The 16,806-nt window shown below is 39.5% G+C and overlaps 1 protein-coding gene across 6 annotated transcripts in view; it reads right to left on the reverse strand.

The window, feature by feature from the left end:
- The window catches only part of SMYD3 (SET and MYND domain containing 3), a 764,262-nt gene that overhangs the window by 142,532 nt on the left and 604,924 nt on the right, over positions 1-16,806 (reverse strand). For all 6 annotated transcript variants that reach the window (XM_059716131.1, XM_014600010.3, XM_059716145.1 and 3 more), the window contains 2 exons: positions 9,700-9,767; positions 5,522-5,624 (listed from right to left, as the gene is read on the reverse strand). In XM_059716131.1, coding sequence (XP_059572114.1) covers positions 5,522-5,624; positions 9,700-9,767 — 171 coding nt within the window. The remainder of the gene's footprint in view (positions 1-5,521; positions 5,625-9,699; positions 9,768-16,806) is intronic.

Here is a 16,806-nt window from a genome sequence, read left to right on the forward strand (position 1 = left end):
CCAACCTTTTTATACCATTTTCTTGCTCTCAAAAAAATGGAAGTAAAATGTAGGGAAAAAATCTCTACATAATGTTAGGAGTTTGACCTAAAGTAACAAAAGTAATCAAAGCTAAAGCTAACATTATTGTGAGGAGGAGGATGGTGTTATAATTAATTCAGAGTGACTGGAAGCAGACTTTAGTGTCCTGTAGCCTTATTAGACATGCAGAATAAAAATTTCACAGCTGAATTCTATCATCGTTTCCTTCTTCTTGTTATTAAACTCAATTATGCTCTGAACCATGGTAAAGATTAGGGTCAAGAGAGCACTAGGTGACCTTCTCTAACTCTTGCTTTGACAGAGAGAGATTGGAGGTTGCTCCCAAGCGTGGTCTATTTTCCCTTCACGTCTCCTTCCCCCATGGTGCTCCCATGGCATTCCACCCTGCCCGTGCCTGCATCGCTGGCTTCACAAACACCAGTCAGCTTTGCTCTGAGGATCTCTCAGCCTAATGAGCCCAGGTGCAGACCCACATCAAAATAGTTATATTGCTTCCAGTTCCAGAGCTAGTACACACAATAGCTAACTCAGGTGTCTCTGTGGTTGTCTGCTTCGCACAGTATGGACACACCCTGAAAGCACAGTGTTTTTGTGTGTTTATTCCATACCACTAAATTAGTGTAAAGCTGGTATTCTGTAACTGAGTTCTGTAACTGTTCAATCCTGAAAACCTAGGATTGAACAGCTGGTTTCCTAAGCAAAACAAAGACCAAACAATTATCAGTGTGGCCAACTCTTGCAATTTTTTGTTAAAGCACCAGCTCTCAAAATCACAAGATTATACCAGAATCTCAGCTTTCACCCGGAAAAAAAAAAATCAACAAAACTAGTACGATAATTGTGGAGGCAAGCTTGAAAATATATATATCCTAAAGGCTCAAACACCAGATAGCAAAGAAAACAATCCAAAATTTTTCAATTAATATATGTACTATTTTTCACATAGGATCTCCTGATTTTTAAATTGTTCTTATGATTTGGAAGGACCTGACAGATGTTTTTAACACTTGGAAATGTCAATACTGTTCTCAAACTTATTTGAAAGTTGTTTTTTCCTATGTGATATTAAGCTCTATTAGGTCTTCAGCAAAGATACAGCTACATCAAACACAACAGTTTTTGCCAATGGAAATTTCGACAAACAATTCCTTCCTCTTTCAATCTGCCTGATTTCTCATATCCTAAGATTCCATTTGGCTTTGGGATTCGAAGAAACTCAAAAGCTCAAAGCAAAATTTGGTCAAAACCATTGAATGTTCAATGGTTTTTTTGTAAAAAATGTGCGAAAGTAAGTTATTCTCCATGGAAGTGATAATCCATGAAATGGCCCCAGTTAGCTCAAAAATTGGAACAACACCCAAAAGAAGGGAAAAAAGGCAAGCTTGTCATTTTTGAGGTTCATCTTAGCTGACCTTTCATTTTAGCTGATCCATTCTTTTTTTTTTTTTTTTTAAACTTACTTGGTCTATCATCTAATCAAAATTATTTGTACTTTAGGGCAAGATCTCGCCTTCATTCTGATCTGTATTATATTAAACTTTAATGAAGTCTCTCCTCCTGGCTTACAATAATACTTAGGCCCACTCTGCCCTCCTCTTTATATTATGCTCAGAAAAGCATATTGTTCAGCACCACTGACTTAAATTCCGTTTTTCCATTTCCCTTTTGGTATAATGGGGATAATAATTCATGCTTGTAAATTGATTTTAGACACCTCAGATGGAAGTCACTATAAAACTGAAACATAACTTTTATTTTGATTGGTCTAACAAAAACATAAAATGCTTTTGCTTGGTATTATCTTGGCAATGGCCCCAAGCTCCCAGCAAGCTTGTTATAGATGGATAATAAAACAACAGTGTCCCTTTTACTAGTCTTGCTGTGAGTCACTATTGTCATTCTTATTTCCAATAAGGTAATTTGATTATTCACACTTCTATTTACCACACATTCTGTCTTTAAAACTAGTTTAAGACAAGATCAAGATGTTTTTCTAATCCTTACAGCCCTGCTACATGTTCAAATTAAACCTCGATAGAAACCAGCTATAGAGTTGTTATAAATTTTGAAGCACGAACTTTATAGCTGGTTGGCTCTTTTTATAGCCAAAAGAGCCATTTTTATTGTGTGCTAATTACTTTGCACTTGTGGTGGGCCTAAATTTATTACACGATTAACCAGTTAATTGTGTGATAATTAGTTTGCACTTGTGGCCAGACTTACTTTGCACGTGTGGCTGATCTAAATGTACTGCGTGATTAACCAGTTAATTGCATAATATATGCCACGAGTAGCAGGGACCTTCGAACTGTTTTAGGGTTGTTGTTGCTGCAAAATTTGAAAAACTACCTCTTGTATGATCCCACATTCATTATGCAGAAAGCAATGCTTTTATCCAGAGACAGGGCCAGATTCTATAGACCCTGACATATTTTGTACTGTCCCACTGACACTGATTCCTTATCTCAGTTATGCCAGTGTAAGTTCTGAATAATTTATAACGGGACTAAGTGAAGAAGTAATGTAACCTGCACTGTCCTTATGTGTAGGAGGTGTGTACAACAAAGACAAACTGTATAACACAAGAGGAGAGGAGTGGAAATGTAAAACTGAGAAGAATATATTAAATAATGTTGGATCCTCACTTTCTCTTACATGCTCTTGAATATTATTCTCCTTTCCCTTTTTCTCCTCTCCAAAGGTAAATGACAGATGCCAAATATCACTATTTAAACATTTATATCCATTTTTCACAAATCCATTTTAATATGTAAATACACATCTGCTGGTTCTTGGTAACTGCTCATATGCTTACTCTTATCCCTCAGTAAATGAAAACTTAAACTGCTATAACTTACCTCTCATTTTAGCAAGCATGTAATGCCATCACTATTTTCAGGTGAACCAGGGGCCACCTGCTTTATTTCACAGCCTCTTAATTACTTTCTTGCCCCAATTGCTTTTCTCCCTTTTTCAGGTCTGATTTACAAGAGAGCTCAGGTCCCATTTAGACACTGTGGCCAGACTCTCAAGAGCCACCATTTTGAGAACTGAGTTGTCTGGAAAATCTAACCACCAAAAAGGTATGCTGTATTCATTAAGTGCCCAATCCTGCAGCTGTCAAAGTCACCACAAAGGAATTGGTATAATAACTTACAATTTCCATCATATTGACCTTACCTCTGACTTTGGCCAAGAGGCTTCCCTGGGAGATATGCTCATTTACACCAATTCTTCATGTGGACCACAGATCACAGCCATAGTGCAATTTATCCATGGGCCATACAAATATATAAATCACCATTTTATTCAGCTTCTACTACTATGCCTATCCCTGCAACAGATGAGCATCTTTCATGCTTCAAAAGAGCCACCTTTGTACAAAGGAACATTTGGGCTAGGGACAGACACTGATTCAATCTGAGCCTGAACTGATTCAATCTTTGCAGGTTAGTTTAATCTGCCTAGGCTGAATCAGTTTATAACTGCACACACATCCCAGAAATGCAGGCCCATGCCTGCAGTGGCTCAGTTTAGAGGCCGAGAGGTGCTAGAGCAGCCCTCCCATCCATTCCATAGTGCTGAGCTAAGGGGGTGTAGCCAGGCCTCAGCAAGACACTCTGATTACGGAGGGATTCCCCCCACTTCAGACCAGCCCAGCAGGAAATTAATAACACAGTGTTTATCAACCCAACTCAGTGTTTATCACCCCACTAAGAAAACAACAGAGGGACATTACCAGCTACCTGTTGATTCTGCCTTTGTCCTGTCTGCTACAGTACAGACCATAGCTAGCATGTGGTCTGTTAGCTAATGCTGAGAGGTGTCTATGTAAGGCAGAGGAGACAGGGCAAACCCTGCTTAGCAGGAAGTGGGGAGGGGAGGGAGGAGGAAGGGAGAGTAGGGGGAAGCCAGACAGATGCCTGCAGCCTCTGCTGAGCTCCAGTCAGGGAGCAGATGGGAGGGGCCAGCTCTGCTGTGGAGCAGAGAGCCCCACCCAGCCCAGAGAGCATGCTGGGGGAGTCTGGCTTAACTTAAACCATGAAGGGGTCTGGGACAGACATTGCATAAACTGGTTTGAGCCAAATCAGTTAAGTCAGATATGACATTCAACCAGGTTTATTTATCTCAGACTGGTTTTAGCCATTTTCAAATTGGTTTATGTGCACTGAACATCTGTTCTGTTACAACTTTAAACCAGTTGTTCTGTTACAGGTTTAAACCAGTTTCTGATCACTTAAACTGGTTTATGTGTAATGTCTGTCCCTAGCCTTGGTGAAATTTATCTGGGGAAAAAAAATCCCCAAATAGAAAATAACGAGCTCTAGAGTTTAGAGTCTATTTGTTGCATAGTCTAAGATGTCATTCATACTTATTCTACTCTTTTTGTGTATTTTAGTAAATAGGGAAGAAGGTTCATGGTCATGAAGTTAAAAAAAGGCAAAAAAATAAAGGCATACAAATATCAACAGGAATTTTCACTGGACTAAGATCTGCAGTTGGTAACACTGGATCCCAAAAGATTTCTTTTGTCTGGAAGAAAACATGTACTGCAAAGACACTTTCCTTGATTCTCCAGTGTAATTTCATTATTACAGGTATGAAGATATTTTACCACTCAACTACCTACCTTGCAGTTTATAGAGTGGAATTTTTTTTTTTTTTTAATTACATAGATAAAGCATTAGGTATTTCTGGAAAGCTGTAATTAGGGACTGTGTGTGCCCTACAGCTGAGAAAGTTATGAAGCACAGAAGTGGACTGGATTTATACATGGTCTTGGTTCTGCAAGACGTTCATATGTGTAGAGTCCTAATAACTTTAAACAAAGCTACTCACATGTATAAAGTTATGTAAGCACCTAGCCCTTCCTTAGTAAATCAAGTTGCTGTGATCAAGTTGTTGTTACCTGGAAATATTTAATCAGTTCCAAAATAATTTTTGTAAAGTACTACAAATGCAATCTAAAAAAAGAAGTTAGGAATGCCTTAGATTAAAACATGTAAATTACCCCAAAAGGGATTTCTCTGAGTCTTTTTTTATGAAAGAGACAAAAAAAACCAACCCTGCCTTGCTGCTTTCTTTTCCAATAAAAGGTTTACTGCTACAATGTGGTTGTAGTCTGACAAATGTTTATTGTTGTGATGACTTGGTGAACATTGCATTCCACCCAGAAATATTGTAAGTGTTTCCATCAGCCGAAAGGTGTTCAAATACTAACAAAATGAAGTGCCTAGAGGAAGAATGGAGGAACAAGAATTTATCAAGATTGTGTGTGATTTATGAGAAGTAATGATTATGGGGCCCAGGCAGTGTGAAGAGATGATTCTATTTATCATCTTTGCCCTGATAGCTGTATAAGAAACAGGCATCAATATATCATCAAAATATTAAGCTGGTGGCCCTGCAGTCTGGAATTTATTTAGGGAGATACCACTGCTGCAGGTGTCTGTGATAGAAGGGAGAACAAATTAATTACCTCTTCACCAATCTGGATCTCCCGGACTGAATGAAGTAGAAGCTGGTATCCCTCAAAAACAATCACACAGTTTGGGTCACAGCTGTGGTTCAGCAAAGACATGCTGTGGAGGGGGAAAAAAAGAGAGAACATTGAAGAAAAAGTGCTGATGCTGCTGGTGCCTACTGAACCATCTGAGATTACCTCCTGAGTCACTTAGAACTACTGTATCAAGCAATTAAATTATCAAAAAGGAAAATCCCTGATAATCAACTGTTGTTGGTTAGTTAAGGAAATTAAGACTTGCTATATTTATATTCAACAATAACAGGGTCCCCACCTTAAATGATGCATTTGACCTATGTACATGATCATTTCTCCTTCTCACTGTTCGGCATGAAAAGGAGTGGTTAGCTGCCTTCCTGTAAATTCTCTATGCAAAGGGCAGGAAGAGGACGTAGGACAGGTCAAGATAGAGTGTATAGTCTGGGCCAAAAACATACAAGAGAGGTCAGGATACCCATCATATTTCTGTATCATTTCCATGTCAGCAGGGCATTGGTGACATTAAAGGTGACATCCAATGCCATCCATTGCTTAATTTGGCCTCCAATGGAATCACAGCACTTGTGAGCCAGCAAGTGCAGCAAATCAGCGTGTGGTGAGAAGAGATATACACTGGGTGCAGATAGATGTAATAATCACATCAATATGAAAGGACACAGATGCAAGCCATTATGCTGTACCTGTTAAACTTGTTTTATTCTGCAGCAATGTATTAATGGCAAAACCATTCCAGTTTTAATCCTAATTCATCAAGGGTCAAAATTAGACTGATTTAGCTCACTTGCATTGCTACAGGATCATGCAGGCATAACAGTTATAGCATCACAGTGGCTGCAGACTCCTAAGCAGCAGGCCTCCCTCCTCTTTCAAAGCAACTAAAATATACAACTGTCCATACACACAAGCACAAACACACATATGTTGTGATGGAAAGATAAGTGAGGAAACTGTAAGGACTCTCACTGCATTTTTCTCTTCTTATCCATCCCCAGTAGAGGAGTTTTTCTAGAATAATATTTCTATACATCTGGCAAAACTGTGATGTGTCACATGACTGCTACTTCCTAGTAGTCACATGACTACTAGGAAGACCTTTTTCTTTTAATACCCAGGACCGGAGTCTAACCATTTTGGTAACAGTCTACTGAACTATTCACATAAAAATTCTAGCATAGTCATGACATATGGGATGGTGGCCATAACTCCTTAGTACACCTTTCTTTGCTTACATCACCCATACAGTGTCGAAGGAAGTGAACTTTAGCCACTCAAAATGGTGGCTGCTGGCCCTGGGGGCAGGCTTTGCTAAAGCCACATTGGTTTGGTTTCTGGTCCCAGTCCAAAAACTCCTATGTATCTTGTTAAAATCAAAGGGATTTCTTGTGCCCCGGCCTACTAGCTACCACTAAGGACCAGGCGGTATGGCTTCCAGAGGGTCCAGTCTTCTCTCATTTTTTGTCTGTAATCCTTGGGCAATTGCCCAAGGCTTCTTGCTGAGGAGCTTCCTTAATGTATTCCTCTCTCATAGTCATTCACCCTGCCTGGCAGCCTTTTGTCCCAACTGGTGGTCACAGTTGGGAAAGCAGTTCTTCTGTCCATTACCCTCCTTTCAGCTGTTAAAATATAGAGTCTCTCATCTTGACCATCATCCCTTTTTACCTGGCAGACAGTGATCATTAAAAGGACTGAACACTATTATCTAAGGTTTGGGTTAACAATCAGGGCACTTTCTCTTTGCCTGCTGTCTTGTGCTGGATGGAAGATAGCGTGAACCCTAGAAAGTGTGGGATAGGCTACAGGGAAGGAGGTGGTGGAAATGCCAACATCTCAGTCAGCTTAATTCACCTAACTTTGTGGGACAGGAAGCCTCATGTAGAAAGAGGGAAAATATATTATATGCAGCAAAACAGAACAAAATACATTAATTCTAGCTGTTTACAGGTACAACAGCTATTCTGTGAGCCCTTTTAGTGACTTCAACAGGATTTTCCCCATAAAAAAGTTTTACTGTTGCTAAAAATCTCTCTACCTCCTCTGTGCAGTGCTGCACCAAATTTGGGTCCTGAAGGGAAGAACCAAAAGAAGAAAAATGGGGACAGGGGATTCCTGAAAAGTCTATGCATCTCCCTGAAATGAACTGTAAAGGCAGTATCCTCTCTTCTTTCAAATCCTTTTTAAGTTTTTCCTTTTCGTGGGGATGAAAACTATCACCACCATAGTGGGCCACACCTGCAGCTCTCAATGTGTTATGTACGCTGCACCCACACAACTTACTTCCTGTGTATCCATTTAAAAACGTTTTGTATCTTATTTGACCATAATGCAATATAAATCAATATTCTGTAATACCGCTCATTCCTACATTGTCAAATGTCTTTACTTTTTTTTTTTTTAACAGGATATCACATGGGCTGCAGCAGCATGCTGACTGAGCCACATGCAGCCCATAGGCCACAGGTTGAGAAGCACTGCTCTATAGCCTGGTGGTGAGTATACTATGCTGGGATTTTGGAGACCCCAGGTCAAGTCCTCACTTTACCTAAATCAGACTGATCTGGAATGGAAAATTCTGCTTGAACCCGTCTCCCGCATCTCAGGACAGTTCCTTAACCACCAGGGCACATAACCTCTTCTCCAGTCACAAAGCTTAGGTTTTAATTTGGAAATGAATATTTTGACATTGCATTTTCCCCAAGCTTTTGAAAAGTTAAGGATTTTTTAAATTTCCCATATCAAATATTGAGTGAAGCTCCACTTTATTACATAATTCCTCGGGTCCTTCCTCCCCTATTTTTGTCTCTAAGTTCGTCACATGTACACCTTTGCAGTACAGGGTCCCTATTCTGGGTCCTGTAGACATTAATCTAGCACGGGTGCTCAATCCCCAGCCTGCAAGCCAAATCTGGCCCCACAGAGCCATATCATCTGGCCCACAGGGCTCCCCAATTTTCCAGAAATGTGGTAGTAGGGGAGTGGTGGCACAACATTAATTCCTGTTCTACTGCTGTCAGATATCTGGACCTGTGGGCCAGATAATGTGACCCTTCATGCTAGACTGTGCCAGTGTATGGCTGGATCCAGGCACTTGGAATCAAGGCAGCACATAGTTTGATTGGGACAGCGACATGGGGTGGGATCTGGCCTGCAGACTCACTCAGCTGCTGGGCCAGAAGGTTGGACACCACTACTCTAGCACAGTGATGCTCAACCTCTGGCCAGTGGAGCCATATTATCTGGCCCACAGAGCTTCCCATGGGTGTGGAAACTTGGCTATGGGAAAACGGTGGCAATTAACACTTTCACTGCTCCCCTGCTGCCTAATTTTCAAGCTATGTCAGATAATATGACTCTGGATGTGTGGCCAGGGCCTTGGGTGCAATCTGCCATGGGGCCCAATCTGGCTTGCAGAATTGGGGCCATATGCTGGGCTGGCCCCCATGAGCTAGATTGGGCCTTGATCCTGCATGCTGTATTGAGCCCACAGACTGACCACGTCACTCATCTGGCCTGCAGGGCCAAAAAGTTGGGCACCACTGCTATAGCACAAAACATTAACAATAACGCCAAGCTTATATATAAATAAAACAAAACCAGACAGATTCTTCCTCATAGTTAAGATTATATAGAGTGTTACAGATTAAGTAAGTATGAATATCTATGGATCAGTCTTTCACTTTATTAGTTTCTTGATTACTCTTAATGTTCATATATAACATCATGGCTTAGCTTTTGAAAGGCCAGTAAGAAAAACTCTATGCTGCAAGAAGTTTTTCTTTCAAGGAAACCCTGAAACAAATTTATTTCTATGCTTACGAAGCCCTGATCACATGGTAGTGTTCATTCTGTACTCCCACCCCCACATTGTATGGGAAAGATGAGGCCTCAATACGAATCAGATGTAGATAGATGCCCTATCTAAATTATTTCAAAACTTCGTAATTAGGAGTTTTAAACACAGTTTTAAAAACTCAGCAATATCTTTTATTTTCTTATAATTTATATTTGCATTTCCTAGTTTCTGATTCAGCTGTGGTACCTGCTGCTTCAATGGCCCCTCTAGCTACCAATAAAATAAAATAATTTTTAAAAACCCTCATGGTTTTTGCCTGTGAATGAAACAGTGTCCACAGTACCTGGGATACAGGCCAACACCAACATCCTGCATCTCTCCATTACTGATGGTGAAACAGTTACATGTCACCTGTGAAAACAAGAAAAAATCCAGGATTACCAGAGTCATTTAGAAACCTCATATCCAAGTGAAAGAAACTTGCAAAATAAAATACAGGGGCATTTTGGTAATTGGATTGGAGATATTCAACCCCAACACCGGCATTCTTTCATTTTAGAGTAATCACATCTGGGATACACACTCCTGTAAAACTGCAGTCAATTAACAACAGAAATATTAGTATCCTGCAAAAATGTGGGGTTAAACATATGTGGAGGCCCTACTTTCCTGTCCAGGGGGTAGAGGGAAAAACCTACACAGAGCTTGCAAAGGTCAGCATTTAGACACTAGGGCAGATGGTAGTGGCCCTTGATGAATATAGTGGCTATTTCATTTCCTGGGTACTGCCAACGTCAAACTGCAGTTTAGAAGTAGCAATGGAGCACTAAGAATGTACCATAGCTTTGCAGTAAATAACTACCTTGACCAGGGAACTATGGCTTGGGCACATATAAATATAAAATGTGCCCAGGAGCTGAACTCTTGCATGGCATTTTTTTTTTCACAAGTGCAGAAAGGAAGGATAATGCAAAATGGGGAAGCTGAAAAACATCTCTTTTGAATTATATTCCCAAGGACAGAGAAACAAACTTTCACCCCATATCATGTACTCAATTATGCAGAGCATATTTTTCTCTTAGACACTTCTTTAAAGCGGAACTGGTTTTAGAGAAGAAAGCTCAGAAAAGTAAGACTTCCTTGCACTTACAGATAGGACCAAACCAACTTGAATTGTGAACTTTTATGGTATATCTAAATCCAAATTTGGGTCTGTATTTTGAACTGACCCACTATCATTACAACAGAAACAACCAAAAACTAGTCTCCACAAGATGAATTTCAGTTTGTTTCAGATTTCAAATCTCAAATTTTGAGCTTGCCTCCTGGCATTTTTGGAATCTGTAGTAGGAATACTTTCAAATTATTGATAAATTTGTAGGATATATCATCAATGGCATACTAATAAAACATTCCCCTTATTCTTGCAAATATTCTACTTGGAGGAGCATGATAGGCTATAATATATTATAAAGTATACAAAAAAAGTCTCTGCATCTTTTTTTCTAAATTGATTATTAATTCTCTGCTGAGAAGAAATAGTGCTAATGAGTAGCTTTGGCAGGTGTGAAAATGAAATTTGAAAGTCAGACTTTTTTCCCTACAGAATAATTGCCCACAACAACAAAGGCACACCTCTAAAGAAACACACTGAATAATATATTTTTATATCTTACCTAGAGAATTCACAAATTAATATTTAAGAGTTTGTTAACCATAAAGTGAAAAAACAAAATCTTCCTTCAGAATCTTCTCATAAAACATGACATCAAAGTTAATTTAAATGAATATATACACAGCAGGGCATGCATTTTCTTTCAAATGCTTAGACAATACTTTGATTAGTCTGTTATTTAACTCATTCAACCTTCCTGATCAGTTACAAAACACATACATCTTAATTATGGCTCTCCTACTGATATTGAATATATTACCAGACTACACTTCTGGTATTTCAAGTCCATTTTAAAGTAACAATTATATTTGTTATAAAAATATTGACTTGATTTTGCTATATAGTGACAGAATAATGTCCTTTGGATAAAAAGAAAAGATTTTCAGTTTCGGCCAACCCTTATTCTCTATATGGGATTATTAAGTAGGATAGGTTTTCCTAGCAGACCTACATTAACCCCCACTCCTAGCACATTTACAACTGCATCTCACTCATGATTATTATAAGTTATTTATATTAACTATATGGAATCTTGAACAATGCAGAAAATGTACAAAATATTATGTTTCATTGTTTCCCAGAAAGTTTCATGATCATGCTGGAGCTATGTAAAGTTTTACACAGAAAAGGAAAATGACAAATTTCATGACTCTTTCCATAAACACACGCACATTTTCACAAATATGTATGTATAAGTTATTTAGCTATTCATGCCTGCATTTTTACATGAAGGTGAATAGAGATGCTCCAAGATTCAAACATCATAAACTTTGGAGAAGTCTGAACTCTGATATGAAATGTGGTGAATCAAAGAATACTGAAGTGCAATTTTCTGGGGGGAGCAAAGATGGAACGAAAGGAATTTGTTACAAACAAGCAAGTATAGCAGTACTGTCTTTGACATGGATAGAGATGTTCAGAAGAAGAAAGAGACACTCAGTGGATAGCTGAGAATTTGCTAGTAAGCTGAGCTGTACAAAGAGATTTTTTTCAGTGCTTAGATGGAGCTGGTCCCCATTCTCCCAATATTTAAATGCTATCCAAAACACTACTTTCCCCCTTTTTACATTTTACAAATGGGGAACTGCAGTCATAGAGACTGAATGACTTGCTCAAGATCACACAAGATATTTGAGATGGAAGAGGGAACTGAGCCCAATTTTCCTGAATTCAAGGGTAACACCATAAAGGGATCACCCCTTTTCTATCTTTAAAGATAAAAACAACACAGATGATGGAGATGCAAATAGAGGGCAGAAATTTTATTACCTAGTGGGCAAATCTACACATTCATTAATGCACTGTAATTATGGTGCATTAAGTTTAGTACCTGTAATAACAGGTACTAAACTTAATGGGCTGTAATCAGCGCTACTGCGCATTAGCGTAAACAAATGCTTTTTTTGTGATACTTAGTGCATACTGGACTAATTTACTGTGCATTAGCATAGTTTTTGCCAACTGCACTAATGCACAGTAGAATTAGTACAATGGCCATTAAGTGTCTTATGTAGACATGCCCTTTATGTGCCTAAATTGCAGTTTTCCAGCTGCATAGGCTATCTTTTTTACACTCATGCACATTTTGCAGTTCTATTGCCCTCTATTACCTGTACAGTGTGGACACATAAGAATCGTCACAACTACTGTGCATGCTTGGCAGGCTACCCACTCATGGTGCAGGTAGGTGGCTATGTATGCATATGAATCTCAAGGGGAGGAAGAGGGCCCTTCCATGCTGTAGGCCCAAGAGCTGAGCAATTAGTACACTTGTCCAGGGAGACCCAAGTTCTAGGATAGAACCCAAGGCCTGCTTCTTGTTCAAGCAGTATCCAGCACACTGAGCTACACGTACACTTTAGCTTGCTGTCCTCCCCTAAGTCGTCAAAGCTCCCTCACTTGGCTGCTCAGGGTGCCAGATTCAAATGGAATACTAGAGAAGAGTTAATGATTAAGCTGTAGCATGGTAGTTAGAGCACAGTGCTGGGATATCAGAAAGATTCAGGATTAAAGACCTCCAAGTGGAGGCAGCATAAAATCCAGATCTCCTGATTCCTGTGAGTGCCTTAACTTCCCAACCATCAGGGATTAAACACGGTCCTCCTCTGCTAGTTCCTAACCCATACAAAGCTACTCATGGGTTTTTGTCCAGCTACAATTTGGTGATTTGTGCATGTACATTGGATATGCATACGCAGTGGTTTGCCTGCTCAGCCAGTGGGTAGCCTACTAAGCATGCACAATAGTTGTGTGAACAGTCATGTGTCCACACTACATGGGTAATAGTCGGTAACAAAGTAATAAAGTCTAGGCAAATACCAAAAATGCCAGAGCTGGAAAACTACCGCATAAAGGAAAAGGGTAATATACACTACAAGTAATATACACCACCTGTAATATACACTACAAGTACTAACCTTTGTCAAGCTTTGCAATTTTCTGTTATCAGAATGAAGGGAATAAAAATCTTTTGGTTTGAAAACTATTGGCAAATTCTGATTTTACGATGCACAAAATGATTATCTTATTGATAGCCGCCCAATGCCACTGGTAGGTGTCAAACAACCTAAATTGTGCCTCTTGATTTTTAGTTCCCTGTTTGTAACCTGATAATAAAGATATAAGTTGTCTATGAAAAATCTCTACATCAAAGATACCTGATATGAGAAAAAAAAACCTGTAAGGGGATCAACAAATCAAAAGGTAAAGATTAGAGCCATTAGCATCTCTCATTTAGAACCCAATGTAATATTTGCAGAAAGAGAAGATGTAGAAGACAGTGTTTGCCAACTTTAACATGCTTGGCCCTCTCAAAGAACACACAAAAATTTTATTTTTGTATTTAAAAATTATATTTAATTGAATTTATCCAGCAACTGAAAAGCCCATCTCCCTGCCACCTCAGAATTCAAAGATTTTTGCAAAGCCTAGACAATAGCTCTACTCTACTAGCTCTACTGTGTGAATCTACATACTGCTACGGGGTGACAGTTGAGCTGCCTGTCATGAGACAATATGAAGTAACTATTACTGATCAAGACCCACTGCAACACATACAAAGAAAACTCCTGCTAATTAGTATATAAGACATTATTTCTTTCAGCTTGCTTTTTCATTTATTTGGAAGCTTATGTGCATGTACACTAATGACTACTGTTTTTCACCTTTTGTGATTTTTTTTAGTCAGTCATAAGAATCCAAGCACAGCACTTTACTATGCAGTCCCTTTGAGTGTGCATCAGGAGCTCTCCTACCTCCAATTTAAACAGTGTAATGCACCCAGGGGTTCCAGCAGATAAAAGTTAAGGTAAAGGGAATAAGTATGAAGAAAGGATACCTCACAAAGTATCTGGCATAGGAGGAATTCAAATGTAGACACAGCAATTCAGCTTTTTTATCATCCCATGCGACAGTAAAATTAACTTCATTACAGGAAAATTCAAGAGACATTTCTTTAGAGTGAGAAAAACCCTTTCACATTAATTTGTGGATATGCTGATTGAACATCTTAATTTCCACATATCAGTTATACTGCCTATATCTAACTGAGGATTGACAGTGACAAAATAACAAATAGAAGATAAGTATATCTTGGATGCCTATAAGTATTTGGACGCTTATGTTGCTGGGATCCTTTGACCATAGCTGACTTCTTGCCCCTTGGGCAGGGGGCTGGACTCAATGATCTTACAAGGTTCCTTCCAGCCCCAATGTCTATGAAATCTATGAAATTTATATATATTAGGCTGGAAATGTTCACCTTCTAATATAGTGCCTGGTACTAGAAGGTTATGAACAGGACAAGAACAACTTATTATTAGAGCAGTGAAAATAAATGACAATGAAGATAATAGATGGAACTAACACATCTTGAGGAAATAAGTGCAGGAAAAACTTCCAAGTGAGGGAGGAAATCCATAGTGCATTGAGACAAAAGCAGCTGCTTTGCTGTATTCCCCTTCCCACAGAAAGCCCTTAACCTGTTGGTGTTCTGCACATCAGAGGGGTAAAGCCAGGGAAATCTTTGAGTCAGTGAGCAAACAGTTAGATGTCCAAACAGAAATCAGCCAGCAAGGTTGTAATAATCAAATCAACAGCAACTTCTTTAACATGGTAGAAACCATCTTCTTCTTGTCCAGATGTTTGCGTATGCAGTCTGTATGCAATCCCTATCGTAGGGACTGCTTGGCTCCCCTCTATGCAAGAGAGGAGCCTGGCAGCAGCACCGTACCTAAACTCCTGGCAGTCCCAGGCGAACTTTCAGTATTGAGCCCTGCTTTGCCGGAGATAATGATTATAATAATGATTATACATATAAGTTATAAATTATAATAGTCATTATTTTAACCATTTTTGGGCCCCCTTTCTGTCTGGGCCACGGGAGGCCGCCCAGTTCGCCCATGCCTGTGTACGGCTCTGCCTGGCAGATTCCTAAAGCCACCTGTCATGACTACAGAGAAAACTATGCCTTAGACCACTTCCAATTGTTCTCAAGTGAACCCCTTATGGGACATACTTGGCTTCCTACACCTCATTCTATTTATAACCAAATGGTCCAACCACTTTTAGTCTGACTCTACATGTCACCGCTGCTTGTTTCAGAACTGCGTTGCTGACCGGTACAACTCAGAGACTTGTGTGAGGTTCCCTTCAGGAGCCTGAGACAATGTAAATGCCAGTGGCACAAAAACAACACCTTCAAAACAAGTAGTACCGACCCATTAGAAAGCCTACAAGCCTGGGCATTATTTAGACTTTTGCAAGTTCCCCTCAAGTCAGCTAACTTTTTGTCCCACAGGGAGAAAAAACAGCTGGACTCTCTCACCACATCTGTGTGCATCGGTGTCAGTCTTTCCTCAGTCTCATACAAGCCTGTTCCCTTTTCTTAGGTCTTTCAATTTTTTGATGCCAGGTTTTTATCTTAGGAAGAATAAAGCACTATAGCCTGGATGAAGCCAAACAGGTAGTTTCTTTTTACTGATAGCCCGGAGTTTGTTATCTCCATTCCTCTGAATATACCTTTTCTATTGCCATCACTATTATCTTTCATACTTGGATCCTCTTACCAATGCCATTGGAAGTAGCCCCATCCTAAACATACTAAAAGGCACACAGCGTATTCATGCAAATACTAATATTTCCTACTTCAACACACCATCACATCTGCAGCTGCAGAATGTAGCCAAGTGTCTACAGATTTCAGATTTATGAGGAATGAGGAAACAACATTGGCCTTCTGCTTGGAGTGCTAAGAGAAAATTTTGGACAGATGTTCATAACATTTCTAAATCTCCACATGGGAAAATGAGTCTTCCAGAGTGCCACCAGTGACTAACACTTGAAGTTTTACAAAACAAAAGAAAATTACAGTAAAAGCTCTGTTATCTGGCATCCCCCGGGAATGGGGAATGTCGGTTAATCAAATATTCTGGTTAATCAAATGTGTACCATGTGGTTGGCGTCAGTGTGCCAGGGGACAGGGAGGGGGCCCTGTGCAGGCTGCTTTGTCCTGTGCAGATTGCTTTGCCCTGGGCCGAAGAAGTGGCAAAGAAAAACAGCTCATGGTGGCAAAACCCGGAAATGGTACTTCCGGTTTCGCTTTTGCCGCGTCCCTCAGATGCCGGTTAATAAAGTGCCAGTTAACACAACTTTTGCTGTATCTAAGTAAAATGCATTATTAGTTTATAAAATGCAGCATACAGAGAGTGGAGAATAATTTCCTGACAGCTAGTATACAATTCCTTTCATTTTAACTTTCGTAACTACAAATACTAT

Source organism: Alligator mississippiensis, chromosome 1 (genome assembly GCF_030867095.1).
Source record: "Alligator mississippiensis isolate rAllMis1 chromosome 1, rAllMis1, whole genome shotgun sequence".
Classification (NCBI taxonomy): domain Eukaryota; kingdom Metazoa; phylum Chordata; order Crocodylia; family Alligatoridae; genus Alligator; species Alligator mississippiensis.